Source organism: Peromyscus eremicus, chromosome 5, assembly GCF_949786415.1.
Source record: "Peromyscus eremicus chromosome 5, PerEre_H2_v1, whole genome shotgun sequence".
Lineage (NCBI taxonomy): Eukaryota > Metazoa > Chordata > Mammalia > Rodentia > Cricetidae > Peromyscus > Peromyscus eremicus.
The window spans coordinates 6,540,986-6,556,696 of NC_081420.1; the positions used below are offsets into that span (position 1 = coordinate 6,540,986).

The 15,711-nt window shown below is 43.9% G+C and overlaps 1 protein-coding gene across 1 annotated transcript in view; it reads left to right on the plus strand.

Moving 5' to 3' along the window:
* Positions 1–15,096, plus strand: part of Spock1 (SPARC (osteonectin), cwcv and kazal like domains proteoglycan 1) — a 279,458-nt gene extending 264,362 nt beyond the window's left edge. The window contains exons 6-10 of the mRNA XM_059262399.1: positions 94–210; positions 3,773–3,994; positions 8,730–8,792; positions 13,559–13,696; positions 14,516–15,096. Of these exons, the coding sequence (XP_059118382.1) occupies positions 94–210; positions 3,773–3,994; positions 8,730–8,792; positions 13,559–13,696; positions 14,516–14,706 (731 nt within the window). The 3' untranslated portion in view covers positions 14,707–15,096. The remainder of the gene's footprint in view (positions 1–93; positions 211–3,772; positions 3,995–8,729; positions 8,793–13,558; positions 13,697–14,515) is intronic.
* The last annotated feature ends 615 nt before the right edge of the window (positions 15,097–15,711 follow it).

The following is a 15,711-nucleotide window of genomic DNA, read 5'->3' on the forward strand; positions in this document are numbered from 1 at the left end:
AAGATTGTCTTGAATGCAGCTTGGCCAATGACCTCGTACACTGAGGGTGCAAAGCCCGGGTGCTCACCATCTGCTCTGTGTGTTTCCCTGCAGCCTGCACAGACAAGGAGCTGAGGAACCTCGCTTCCCGCCTGAAGGACTGGTTCGGGGCTCTTCATGAGGATGCCAACAGAGTCATCAAGCCTACCAGCTCTGATACAGCCCAAGGCAGTAAGACCACTCTGTTCTTGCTATTTCACACTAAGTATCCCTCTTCTCAATGATCAGACACATGGGTTTATCACCAGCACATTTTGGTTAAAGAGATTTAAAACAAGTCCCGATTTTAGAAACATTAAATTATTAAAGAGGGGTGATGCTTTAGAATCAAGAGAGATATATCTTTTATTTTGGAAAAATGTGATTTCAAAGAGATCATGCTTTATAGAGATATTTTAGTAAATATACTATATAGAAAAAGTTGTGTGTATATGTGTGTGTAAATATATACATACATATACAGTACTACCTACCCATTTAACAACTTAAGCATGCTATGGTATTACATTGAAGTACTTTTCTTTGCTGTATATGGAAATTCATGTGTTTTGGAAAGTTTACACACTTTATAGGCTGGTATACCGTTTGGAAGTTTAAATACCTAGAAATATCATTATGCTTTCATGTTATTGAGTAGTTTCTTGCAGAAGCCAAATAGGATCCTAATCATGGATATAACAACTTAAGGAGCCTTTAATTGGGACATTTGGGTTTTTGCTAATATAAGCAACAGTGTAGCAAGCAGCTTGAATAATGTGCTTTTTGTGTATACTGGGCAGCTGGGCTTAACTTTCACCAGGAACCAAGACGGGTGCCCTTCCCCTTTTCCCTATTAACACTCAAGCTCCTGAAGGAGCCCCCAGAACCCACACATACTTATACTCCACCTCTCCATGCTTTGAATTCCAAGGTAGTTGTGCTAACTGCTACACTAGAGATCACTGATCCACCTGATCCTTTAAACACAGGTACTTTGGCTGGGTGCATTTGAGATGACATGGTCAAGGTATTACCCAGGTACTTTGGCTGGGTGCATTTGAGATGACCTGGTCAAGGTATTACACAGGTACTTTGGCTGGGTGCATTTGAGATGACCTGGTCAAGGTATTACCCAGGTACTTTGGCTGGGTGCATTTGAGATGACCTGGTCAAGGTATTACCCAGGTACTTTGGCTGGGTGCATTTGAGATGACCTGGTCAAGGTATTACCCAGGTACTTTGGCTGGGTGCATTTGAGATGACCTGGACAAGGTATTACCCAGCCTCCTTCCCTCCGGCTGTTTGGATGGAACTGTGAAAGTAATGTTCCTCGCTTGAAGGCAGGAGGTGAGAAGTGTCCACTCTGCTCTCCAGCCCAGTGTGGCAGTCCGCATGCTTTCCCAGATATTAGGGAAGCTGAAACAAGAGGATCCTTTAAAGACAGGACCCAAACTAGCCTGAGCCACATGGAAAGATGCTGTCTCAAGAACAAAAACAGTGATCTGAACGTTCAGTAATCCTTTCACACCCACAGCTTCCTGGAGAGGTGAAGGAGGAGTCCTGAGGGAAGGGATGCTTAGTGTAGCCACTTGACTCTTTCGCCTTAATGGTGACGTAACACGTGCTTCTCAGAATGTGCTGTACGGAGGTAGTTCGTGGTAGCCGTGTCTATAGGATGGTGAGGTGAGAGAGGTGTTTTGTTTTGTTTTGTTGGTGTTTGGGTTTTTTTTTTCTTTTTTCCCATTCTTCCCAGAAGTTCCTTGGGAGTTTGTGAACACTAATTTCCATCTAGAAAAGCTTGTCTGTAAGTCGCCCAACAGCAGCCCAGCCCCAGGCTTTCAGAATAACTTCTCCACAGAAAGCAGGCTATTGGGAAGAAACGTCCTCGAAGCCTCCAATCAGTCCTCAGAGCCTTTCTGTAGACAGGTGGGAGCCTGGGAAATACCAGTATACCTAGGAGTCAACTCAGTTCCCAAAGCCACTGTAGGCTTGATGATCTGAAGCCACCAGGGCCGTGGGGGGGGGGGGAGGGGAGGTGTAGAGGAAGGACAGTTTGGTCCTAGGAAGCCAGAGAAAAGAGAAACACATCTGTCAGCAGTAAGTCCTGAGGGGCAGCTCCCAAGCCTCGCTCCAAGCTCTGTCCTCTGTCTCTGACAGCTGCATATGCCAGGTGCAGGTGCCCTTTTCTGAAACTGGAAATGGGGTAGAGCAGGCTTGACCTTTTGACTAAGCCACACAGCTTGGCATTTCTTCTGGTTGATAATCATGATAGTCACTAAAAAAGAGGCCATGTCACATCCATAGTCCTCATCTGGAAAAAAAATTTAAAGGATGTTGTCCTTTGGTAGCAAAATGAATAAATTTAAATATGTGAAGATTTATTTAAAAGGGTAAATTTAAAACTGGCTAGAAAACTCCTATCTGGCTGGAAAACAAATATTTTTACTGATAAGACGTGCCCAAAGTGCCAAGGATATTAAAGAGAAAATGGAGGTCTCCCCTCAGAGATCTTCTAACCTGATTAGTGAGCATCAGCAGTGGGGGGGAAAGCCTGGCCTCCTCTGAGAGCTCACAGGAGGTAGCTGCTGTCTTTGTGTAGATTTTTGTGCAGATTTGCCGTGAAGATGTTGCTTCATCTTCTGAGTCCCACTAAACCAAGGCTCCCCATGGTGCAGAACAGAAGAGGACAGTCTGTCTCATCAGGACCCTGTGCTGCAGACACTGTATCCCAGGCATGGCATTCTAACCCAGATGGATGCTTTCAGGACAGATGTATCAAAGAAGGCACGGGGAGCTGGGAGACATGGTGTGGGGACTCTAGATCTGGACTGGGCTGCCTGGGTTTCAATCCTAATTCTGAAATCATATGATCTTGCTATTTCTTCGTCTATATGGTAGCAATGATGACATTTCATATGACTGCTACTTGGATTTCGTGAGATAATGAAGCATATAGCACTTAGAAACATTTTATCTGTAGTGTCCTAGGAAAATAAAGCCATTCCTCAAGACTCAGTGCCTAAAATAAGCCTGGCTTTTTACCATCCCTTGACTCAGAGAGAAAGATGAGCTTGGTGTCTGTCCATCATGCTAGGGCTTCCAGAGTGTGTAGCTGAGTGTAAGCAAGCAAGCATTCCTGGTTTACAGTCTCCATATAGAAACAGAAATTTTTAAGGAAAAACGACTTCCCCTTCCCTGGGGAAATAAGAAAGAAATGGTTGTCTGAGTTTATCTGGATTCTATCTCCTGTGTCTCCTTGGGGGATTGCAGAAAAGAAGAAAGGGAAGAGAGGCAGGTCCTGGGTGCTCTGCCCTCCAGCCTCAGACTGGGCCGAAGGGTCCTATGGGATAGATGGAGCCGCTGAGTCTCATTCACCTGCTGTTGTCTCCCCACCCCCAACTCCTTTCTCCAGTATTTTGTTCTGAGTCTCCCTTTTTTCCCTAAATAGGTAAGCTCAGGTTTCAGTATTATACATCTCATGTTTCAGTGTGCTTGTGGTTCTCCTTTCAGATGCATCTTGCAAGCAGGTTTATAGACAGTGGAACTCATATTTATACCACAGATATAGTATCATAGGGAACGATTTCATTTTTGAAGATATTTTCCCCAAAGTTGGCTGTGTTTTGGACAACTATATGTCTCATATATAAAGGAAATAGCCCGAAGAGAGGACACTGTAGCTGCACCCTGGCCACCCTGGGGCAGCAGAGTGTGCTCCCTGCCTGGTAGGCTGAGTTGCCCCTTTCTCTCACAGGATTTGACACCAGCATCCTGCCCATTTGCAAGGACTCCCTGGGCTGGATGTTCAACAAGTTGGACATGAACTATGACCTCTTGCTGGACCACTCGGAAATCAACGCCATCTACCTAGACAAGTATGAGCCCTGCATCAAGCCTCTCTTCAACTCCTGTGACTCCTTCAAGGACGGCAAACTCTCTAACAATGAGTGGTGCTACTGCTTCCAGAAGCCAGGAGGTGAGGTGGGACCCAAAGGCCCGCAGCTGCGCTGGGCAGGAGGGCACAGAGATCTGTGCCCAGAAAGACACAGCTGTCAATCGCCCTACGGACAGCAAGCCCAAGGGCACCTGTCTACTTTTAACATGACATTTCAGGAAACTAAGAGTGAAATGGTGGTGGCTCCTCACTGAGTAATTCTTCCCTTTGGGAAAGAAAGCATCCTTACCATGCTTAGCATTTTCATCTATAAAATGGGTGTGTAGAAACCTTCGATACTTCATTCTCAAGGCCACCATGAGATTCTCAGTGTGAAAAATATTATACAAATGTAAGAAGATCTTATTTCCCATTGTCACATGAATTCTCCTTAATTATAATATTTTGCTTATAACAAACCACAGCTAACAAAAGACACTGGATGTAAGGAATATAGAGAAGGATATCAGGAGTCTCCTGTCACTCAAAGTCAGGCAAGGGAGGCAGCCTGCTGCAGCATTCCATCCGGTGGCTGTGCTCTGCCTTCCCCTGGGTCGCCTTTCCTGTCTGGCTTTACTTCTTTCTCTGCCTCCTGGGGTGTACCCAGTGGGCCAGAAGTCTGCCTGGCTGTCTACTAATAGTATTTAAATTTTGCAATATTTATGCATGTGCACAAAGATGCTGGGACACACATCAAAAATGTAGACACTCCAAAGAGCTTTCAGTGAAGAATAATTCCATGTGCACATTCATAGAGTTCTCAGGTATATCCCCAGTGGCAGAGCATGAGTCTTTACGTTTCAGCACAGTTGCCAATTTGCCTTCCAAAGAAGTTGTATTAGATACTTTTGGTGAGAGAAAAAAATTCAGAATGCTGTTTCTTCATGACAGTATCAGACCTAGTCACTATTGCCAAAGTGGGACAAAAGCAATGCCACACCCCCCACTGGCTTCATTCTGTTTATCATGAATGAATCTGAGTAACTTGGCTCATCTCTGGGACACTCAGGTTTCTATTTCCTCAAAATAATTTTATGTTCTTTGTACATTTTTTTCCTATTTAAATTGTGTAGGAAAATCTATGGACTTAGAGACTTGCTTGTGATGAATATTGCAATTGTTTTCCAACTTTGACATTGTGCATTTTTCTTCTTAGTGAGAAAATTTTAAATTTTGACACAGTTGCATGTCTTCCTTTTCTTATTCTATGCCTTTTTAAGTCATGAAGCTTGCATTAGGCTTTGAAGGGTATTCTCCACTTGAATCTAGTAAAGCAGCTTTCTCACGCTTTTGCTAACTTTGGTGGTTTTGTGTTGGATCACCTTTTGCATTACTCCCTATGTGTGCACACAGTCCAGGAGGCCTCAGCTGCTGCTCCAAACCTGAAGATAACCACCTAGCTGCCTTTCTGTCATTTATTGACTAATCTTTCTCCTGTGAATAGCATGTCTGATATATGTGCATGTGTCTTAGATTTATTCCTGAATACTAAGTCCCACTTTCCTAAATATCCATAAATCAATTCTATCCCATTTAGCTCACAGTTTAGTAAAACAGTTTAAATCACAGTTGACCGAGCTTGCGTCTGAGTATATTCTAGGTCTCTCCTCTCTTGCCATCAATTTTTATACCAGAATGGTCTGGATAGTCATGTTTTCCTTCCCTCCTAAACTTTAGGATGCATTTGTCCAATTTATTAAAAACCGCTCTCAGCCATATGATACTGAGTCCTTTAGCTTAGAGGCGTGTCCTAGCTGGTGGCATTCGTTTTTAGCTTCATTGTTATCATGGTTTCCCGTCTTGGCACGACTGTAAACGAATCCTCTTTCCCTCTCCTCCCTCACCAAATTCTCACTCTGTCTCAGTTGTTCTGGTCGGCTCTCTTGGTGTTTTCTGGTGTAAACTGCATTGTGTGCAAACAGTGATACATTTTTCTTTGACTATTAAATTATAGTTGCATTGTTTCCCCTTCCCGTTGTGCCTCGTTTCTTTCTGCTCTCTATGTTAGCTAACACAAATTGGAGCTAAATGACAGCAGTTGGTTCACGTTGGTCTACAATGCTATGGCACAGTCTGACCAGCCCTCTGGCTGAGTTTATGCACTGCCATACCCAGGGTACTGAGCTAGGTGCTTGGCCACAGGGCTATCTCTGGACAAGCTCCCCTTTGGCATGTGCGAGAAGAAGTCAGGACTCCCACTTGTGGTATGCCTTGGAACGATGCAGCATCCAGGATTAGTTTTGAGAGAAAATATTTTTTGTTTTGTATGCTTCTCTCACTTCCGTTTTACCTCCATGTTCTTCCTTATTGCTTGATTTGCTTCATAATTTCATAAAGAAGCTTAAAGATGATGAGGGTGTCACACTTAGAATTTATAGGTCAATGTTAAATACATTCAAGACTCCGGGCTTTTCTCCAGAGCAGAGCTGGAGCTAGAGATGTTACACATGTTGACATCTGGTAACTTTATGGTTAAGGCTCCAATGACCTCTGTGACCCATGACCCAAGGAAAACCTGAGATCTTGTGGTGTTCTCTAGTTGTATGGATGTTTTAGTTTTCTGAGATTTTTCTCAAAATTTTCTTGGAAGTTATCTTTCTAGAAGACAATTAGTAGAAATATTTGAAAATAGTCCTGCTTTATTCTTGAGAACATGAAGCCATGGTAGTTTTTTCTCTTTTACGGGTGATGTAACCATTGTGCTTGGAAGCTAGAGGGATTTGTTCTGCGTTGAATGAGAATGTCCCCCATAGACTGGAGTATTTGAACACTTGGTCCCGGCTGGTGATGCTGCTGAGGGAGGGTGAGGAGCCTTTACAAGGTAGAGCCTCTCCCCACTGCCTGTTGCCTCCCTCGGCTTCCTGTGTGTAGAGGAAATGTCACCAACCACCTTCTTGCTCCTATCTGCATGGTATGCCTTCCAAAGCCCAGTGGACTCTCGCCTCCTGACGTGTGGGTCAGACTAAGCCCCTTGCTTTCTAAGCCACCCCATTGAAGCACCATGGCCAAAAGCAACAAAAAAGAACTATGCAGGATTCTTCTTCCACTCAAGGCCCTTCATTTCCTAAAATCTGCCTTATCTCAGTGTGTCGCATCGATGAGATGTGATGCCGTATGCCTCTCAACTCTAGAATTCGATTCTTTCTCATTTGCAGGAAGCCTTTCTTCACTTAAGTTTGTGTTGAGAACTTTTCTCTCTCTGGATCATCTTTCTCAGCCTCCACAGAGATGTTTCATTTAAATCTCCTGGCTTTGGAAGTGAACTTCATCTTTTTGTTGTCTGTTTCTTTCTTCCTATGTCTCGGTCATCTTTGAGCCTGCATACCTCTGTCCTGAGCTCTGCTCTTCCACAGTTCCCTCTGTCATTTGAATCACCGACTTAGTGAACCCTCCACTAAGGGTTGTCATCTGCTCAGCAGCAAATAACTTCCAGCATGAATTTTTCATTTTAAAAATGAAAAAAAAAAATTGTGTGTTTGTCTTGTTCTTGTCTGTGTTTAAGTAGGTTTCCATCCGTTTAATTTTTCTTTCTTTAAACCAGTTGTTTTTAAAACTACTGCAGGAAAATTTGAAGAACTTGTGGTTAACTAGAACAGTGCTCTGTTCCAATCAGTCTGATCATCCTTCTACCCATCAGCTGTCTCTGCTCTGTGGATGGGAATTTCATAATATCGGTGCCTGTCTTGTATGGTGGTTATAAAGATTTTAAGAAGCTCTAGACCATTCTAACATTTCAGTAAATGGTAGTGTTAGTCACAGTAAGTACTCCTTTCGTACTCACAGTGGGATTTGCTTCACTCCTTACCCTGATTGAAGTCAGAAACATGTGTCTTGCAGTTCCGTCTTCCTCACCTGGCAGCAGTAATGTCCAGGTGGTGCTGTAAAGCCCGTACAGTGACACACAGAAGTGGCGCTGTAGAGAGAGATGGTTGTGGGTACAGAGGTGCAGAATTCCTTCCATGCCACAAGGACGCTGAGCCCATGGCAGGACCCACCAAACACATAAGACTGACAAAGGCAAGTCTTTGTCACTTTGCCTACTGGTAAATTCTTCTCCAGGGAGACCACACAGGTCCATGCCTTCCCTGTCATCCGCGCTTAGCCATATGGCTCCCTGTCTGTCCTTCACAGCACTTTCCTGGGTGGTTGTTCACACGACATATGTTTCACAAGTGAGAACTCAGCAGCTGAAAGTAGTGAAGAGATGTTGGGGGCCTGAGTATTCAGGAGGCAGAGAGAACCGTGATGGAGTCTGGCTCTGAATGGCTTCGCTAGCTCACTGCCTTTCCACATGGCTACCGTGTCCATGCAGGCATGCCTAAGTGCTTCTAACCTCTCTCCCACGAGACAGGAGCTGCAGTGGTCAAGCATTGACATCCCTGGCTAGTTGGTCTGTATATTCAGAGTTCTTGCCCTCTTGTAAGGCTTAGCATCAGTTTTTTAGCTCTGAGAGGCCTTTTTTGGATGCTTCCTTTGCTGAGAAAATGAAAACATCCTTGGGCCACACTTGGTATTGCTTGGTTTGGTGTAGGTAGGAGGTGCCCTATATTATATAAGTAGCCTCCACATGCTATTTTAAGTGCCATATGATATGCAGCTTTTCTTAAAATTAGTAACACTAATGGCTTGAATTTGTTTTATTACACAGTCAACAACATATGGAACAGTTCCACACCCAGGTGTGTCGTTGCCTACATTTCACTTCAAGAGTGGAGTCAATCATTAGAGATTATATTCTGTACCATCTGGAAACTGACTTCCATAAATTATTTTCTAGGTCTCCCTTGCCAGAATGAAATGAACAGAATTCAGAAGCTGAGCAAGGGGAAAAGCCTGTTGGGTAAGTACACTTCCTTGCCACTCATTAGAACAACTAATTAAACCATCCACATCTCTTGTAACATTCGGCGCTGCAGTGTTTATTCAATTAGGGACAGTGTCTTGTGGAAGAAGTGCCTCGTTCTCCCCCAGCCTGAGCTCCTGCAGGCAGCTGGCACACACAGGATGGCCTCTGCCAGCAAGAGAAGCCAGAGGTCAGGCCAGGGTTGAAGGCAGCTCGGCCATGCTCAGAGTCTTCTGTTCTCTGAGGGAGCTCTGATTCTGGCTACACTAACTTTTGGGTTTCTCCCTGTCACAGAAAGCCATTGAATAGAGCCCACGAGTGTTTTTCCAGCTCTCAAAATGAAAGGCTTTTCAGTTAGGCTATTTCTTCTCTTCGCCAGGGCTAGTTGTCCATTTAAGGAACAAGACCATCTGTGGCCCTACCAGAATGTATCAGATAGTGTTGAAGGGCATGTGCCTCTCGGGATGGAAGTCTCCCACCTATTTAGACACTGCATTGGGTTTAAGGAGGAAGTAGGTCATTTGCAGGAGTACAGGCTCCCTATTGGTCCTCTTAGCTCCAGGACGGGGAGGGAGTGTGGTGGCCATCACTGGCACACTGGTAAATCACATTTGGTGAAAAGGGAACCTGCTTTCTCTCCCTGTTAAAAAGAGCAGACAGCTGCAACATAGTAATTCCGAATTATTCTCATTAAGCATTCAGAGGCACATGCATCCCCTAAGCAGCCCACCATTTCAGAAGTTAATCTATTTCCTTTAAGGGGATGGGCACATTTTCCCTAAAGATTGCCAAAGGCAAGCATTCTACAAACGCTGGCCCCACACCCTCTGAAGTTTTGGGTCACCTCACAGTGCACCCCTCTTCCTTCTTCTTTTGAGACCTATTTCCATGGCTTGCCTTGTACTTTTCAGTTTTGCTAGAACATTTAGCTTGTGCCTTTGAACCCTGGCAGTCTTGGTTTGTCAGTGTAAACGACGTCATTCTGGCTGAAGGTATGATGTCTGGATATCTCCTACATAGGTTTTATCCAACTCACGGACTTCTGATGGCTAATTGTATTCCTCTACATAGGGTGATGTTTTAGGTTTGAGGATATACCCATGGTCTATATGCAGTTTAAGCAACTGTAATATTTTTTAAAGCTCCATAGCAATGGTGATTTTATCATTAATTAATGACTTGTATATAAGGTATGCCACCTGACATGTCTCATTTTCATGTTCTCAATGCATATGATCCAATAACTGCCCGCCTTTCTCCTACCATAATCCCACTTGTGTCTTATCTCAACCCTCCCACATGCTGAGTTCACCCAGACTGATTCACACAAATGCCATCTATATTGCTTATAAATTATTTTCTGCATGAAGAAAATCTCCTAATATAACAACTGTGTGTTCAGGGATATTCAGATTCAAATAAATAAACGAAACAAGCAACAACAAATTATAATCAGTTATAATTACTACCTACTTAGAAAAAGCAGTAATCTTATTAAATTATAGATTTAGTACAACACCTGCTTCTCACCAACCTGAAGGCTCGGCCCAATTTTAATTTATTTGTGGTCTGTTAGGCGCTGTGGTTTCCAACTACTGCTGAGGTTATGGGGGCAGCATTTCCCGTTCTATGTGTTCTCTTCCTGGATTGAAAAACACATCCAATTCTAGAAAAATTTCTCTCTCTCTCTCTCTCTCTCTCTCTCTCTCTCTCTCTCTCTCTCTCTCTCTCTCACACACACACACACACACACACACACACTCACACACATACACATATATACACAGAGAACCATATATGCAAATAGTTAACATCTTTAAAACAAAAATCACCAATAACATTCTACCAGATCCAAACACCAGGTTCATAACAGTAAAAGCTGCCCTGATTAGTACAACTCGGTTTGTGTGCCTCTTAGGACTTTTAATGGGTGTAATATTGTTATCAATCCTTTAAACTTTTGGTCAAACTGTGGCTATAATAATTTTTTAAACAAACATTTATAATCATTACTTTATGCAGATATAGAAATGTAAATACATCAAGTTCAGTAGTCCTTTAGCATTTTCCACTTAAATGTTTTTTTAATATTAAAAAAAGGATATAATTCCAAAGTCCAGAGTTATTTGAAACAAAAGAGTCCACAATCACAATCAGTGCACATGGGACGGACTGACATATTGTGAGACAGGAAGTATTGACTGTAACTTGAAAGTATCTTCAAAGTTACACCTAAAACATATGTACAAAAAATTGAAATTAGAAGATGGAAAATGCTCCTTTTTATATCATGAGAACATTTGGGAAGGCAAACATTTCACCTTCTAAGAAGTAAGACGTGTCATAGCCTGCCGGTGTCCTCATTACTTTAAGACTAAGTATAAGAGACTTTCACAAATAACGCAGCTCAAGTAGACACAAATTGGATATAGAATAATTGAACAGTGTGACTCACAATCATACTTGCATATGCAGTCATACAGATTTGCATGAAATACCTGTCATGGGCAGTCCCATAGATAAAACACATTTTTAATAAGCGCATCTCAAACTCACTGGCCCAGACAGTGAGGAAAAGAGATGTCAAGGAAGTAAAACAAATCCAGAGCTGAAAATTTTGGCTGAATGAAAATATAAAAGGGCTACACACCAACTCCACAGAAACAACGTGAAGCCCACAAAAGCACACGTAACTTCAAACACATTATCAAAAACAATGAACAGAACTAGATTTCAACTCAAAACCCCAAGAACACAATAACCAGAAATGATTAGAGAATAAACAAGTGAAAGAAGGGACACCATGACCGCACATTAGAAACGGCTGGTCCTTTCACAAACTAACAGAACAGAGGAAGCCTGACAGCAAGAGGCAAAAAGGTCCCGACTTAAAAGTGAACAATCCAAACCCAGTACAGAGGGAAGGCATTTACTGCCCTCAAAATTGACTCTGGGGGTGCAGGGAGCTGAAGAGATGACTCCAGGGTTAAGAGCACTTGCTGTGCAGAGAATCCTAGTTCAGTTCCCAGGACCCACATGGCAGGTCACAACTGTCTGTCACTCCAGTTCCTGGGTACCTGATGCCTCCTTCTGGTCTCCATGAGACTTACATGCACACAGTTCATAAACATGCATGCAAGCAGGCAAGGACACACACACACACACACACACACACACACACACACACACACACTAAACTCAAATAAGTTCTTTTTAAAAAGAAAATCAAAATGGACTTTTGACTTAGAATCAGATTATGTTGCTGATCCATGAACCAAATTGTGAAATAGAGCTGTAAATAATTTAAAGAAACAGTGCATTTAAGATCTCATCACTGACAGAATACCTGAGCGAGCTGCTTAAAGGCTAAAACGTACGTTCCAGCTTACTGTTTTCGGGGTGTCAGCCATCATGGCAGGGCAGTTCACATCAAGAAAATACAGGAAGCTTACATGCCCCCAGTGACATACTTCCTCTAACTAGACCCTGCCTCCTACCTTTCATCTGCTCCAGTCAGCAGAAGCACACAACAGATGCAGCCCAGTACAGCGGCTAGCACCCTAAGGCATTCCTTCTTCCTTTAGGGGCTTCCACTCAGGTAATGCCAGACCCCTGATCTCACCACAGAAAGGATTCTTGGGGCCAGCCAGTATGAAGCAAAACTGAAGTTCATTACAAAGTGATTTTAAACACAGATGGTCCATTGAAAGAGAGGCACTTGGGGAAAGAAAAAGACACACTATTACAGATGTGGGATTCCCCAAGGAGGGTGGCACTTAACTGTCTTTACAGCAGCCAAAGTTACAAGTTTAGTGGGTTCTGAAGTTACACCTTCAAAGGGTTGCTAGGAATCTAAATGAGATCCCAGGGTGGCTCTTGAGGAATGCCAGGAGGATTCCAGCTGATAAGGTAAAACGTGACACCACAAAAAGCACATGAGAGACTGAGAGCCTTGTCTAGTGAGCATCTCAGGAAATATCTGAAAGAGGCGTCACATGGGCTCAGGCCTTCAGCTTGGTTTGCTTTTATTTTAAAATCCATATTTGAAAATTTCAATATAGAAGGAGTATTGTTGCTCCGTGGGCAATCTTTATAGGAAATATTAATTGTGGTGGAATTCTTTACTCTCAACTGTCATGGGGCTTCAGTCAGACCCTGGAGAGGGGGGCTGCTTTGCCATCACATGCCCCTTAACTGTCTATGTCTTTCTACACTGCTGTACTTCCAATAATGCCAGCCTGTTATGAATCCATACAGGGATTAACCCATTGATTAGGTCATGCCCTCAAAGATACCTCTCAGTGATGGGCTTTACTAATGTGAATCCAATCAAGTTGGTAATTAAGATTAATGATCAGACTCTCCAAATTTTTATCACAAGCATACTTGAGCAAAAACATGAAACTCATCAAAATGCCTAGCTGTATATGTATTCAAAGGAAATAAATTATGTGAATATGTTTAATATATAACGTACATGGTTTAGACTAGTGCCCAGAATATGTATAACTATTCAGTACTTTTGGCTATTACCAAGCCTAATTGGAGAATGAGCTTCCTGGAGTCCAACGTATACTTCCTCTTCAAGGCTGAGGTCCCTATAATGTTTACAAAATAGTAACCAACCAACCCCCATTCTTTCCTGCTAGCCCTGCAGCAGATCTTCTGCTTACATGTGAGCCCTCCTCCCTGTCTTAAACGGCACTAACCCCAAGCCTCCATGCTTGTTTCTCTGACTTAAACTGGCCATTTTGTTCCCACAGGGGCATTCATACCTCGGTGTAACGAGGAGGGCTACTACAAAGCCACACAGTGTCATGGCAGCACGGGGCAGTGCTGGTGTGTGGATAAATATGGGAACGAGCTTGCTGGCTCCAGGAAACAGGGCACTGTGAGCTGCGGTGAGTAAGGCCTCCTGCACCAGCCCCAGCTGACCCAGGGGACCTCACTGTGTAAGGATCACAGCAGAATTCCAAGAGCCAACTCTGGCTGTCATGAGTCTGCAATGGAGACAGAAATACTGGAACTCCATGACCTCATGCAAAGCTGGTTTTGCTAGCAGCAGATACTCACCAATAGCACTGAGTAGACAAGTTTAAGAGTCAGGGGACTGTCACTGGTACAGAACTTAAGACTGCGACCTTCCTGACAAGGCTGAGGCACCTGGGGTACTCAAGGGCCCTGTTCTAGTTGGCTTTCTATTGCTGTGATAAAGACTGTATTCAAAAGGAACTTGGAGAGGAAAGAGCTTATTGGGAAGTCAGGGGCAGGAACAAGGCAGGAACCTGGAGGCAGTGACTGAAACAGAAGCCAAGGAGGAGTGCTGCTTTCTGACTTACTCCCCATGCCTTGCTCAGCCTGCTTTCTTATACAGCCTAGGACCACCAGCCCAGGGATGGCACCACCCACAATGTGCTGGGCCCTCCCCCATCAATCATTGATCTAGGAAATGTCCCACAGGCTTGACTATAGGGAACCTGATAGAGGCATTTTCTTAATTGAGGTTCCTCTTCCCAAATGTGTCAAGTTGATAAGAAATTAACCAGGACAGCTTTTCTGTTCACAGGGCCAAGCCCTAGAGACTGTTTCAAGCTGAGCTCCGACATTGCAGAAGTAAATGCCCTGGCTTTATCCTATAACTCAAGTCATAAGCATAGGGAGCCCGCATGGGCCTTTAGGAACAGTGGGCACTAACCTGAGGTCTTTCCTTCCTGTGCTAGAAGAGGAGCAGGAAACCTCGGGAGACTTTGGCAGCGGTGGCTCCGTGGTCCTGCTGGATGATCTGGAAGACGAGCGGGAGCTGGCACCAAATGACCAAGAGGGGAAGCTGAGGGTGCATACTCGGGCTGTGAGGGAAGATGATGAGGACGAAGACGATGACAAAGAAGATGAGGTTGGGTACATATGGTAGTGCCCACGAGGAAGAGGACACACTTTTGGCACAGATTTGCAAGTCGCTTCCTTTGCCTGCATTTGTATCTAAGACTCTGAGGCCAGCAGGCCTCTTCTCCGCTGTTGCTCTCTGTACCAGGGCTAAGGTTTGGAAGACCCCTTCCCAGAGCGTTCTGAATTTGCAAACAGTTGTGTGGGAGAAAGGATGTTGTTTTTGTTTCTTGTTTTTGTTTTCATCGGATGAGAGAATGGCTGGCTTAAGAAAAGCCTCCTTCCCTCCTGTAAGGTTTTTGCAACTAGCATGTGATTTATGTGGAATCCAACAGTGCGGGGAGCCCCACCCTCTCAAACGTCAACGACCCTCTGATCACCCACACCAGTGGTTATTACAGCATGGTTCCCAGCCTTATGGTGTCTAAGTGCTTTTCTTGTGTCCTGTAGATGTTGTGGAAAACACGCCACGCTGTTCCTTTTCCTCCTGTTCCCACCACCTCTGGTGTTTAGTAAAATTTAATTTTCACGTCACTGTATCTGGCTTCCTACAATGACAGCCTTAATCAGTCAAAGTCCCTTTGGAGAATTCATTCCCTTTTTAAAACTAAGATCTCGATGCTCCCCCTTGCACATCCACAAATGGGTGTCCGTGCTAACATGACTTGCACACACACCTCAGCTGAGTGTCTGATTGTTCACCATACACTGAAAACACTTTAGAAAAACTATGGCTTATAGTCAACATCTCCAGATGCAGAACACAAACTGGTATATGAAATTCTTCTTGGAGTCCTGTTTGCACTGACACTTGGCATGTGTAGCCTACAGCCTGTGGAGGCTCCTCCATGCAGTCACAGAGTGACTAGAAGCCTTTTTGATTTGGATAAACCTCTGTTTGCCTAAATTGGTCCCCTCCCCAACAGAAGCCATGCAACTCCCCCTTGGGCAGCTCCACAAGCCATTTCTTCATTTTAGCTCAAAGCTCCCCTGAGGATGCAGCATTTCTGCCTGTGGCAGCTTCCTTCCTTAC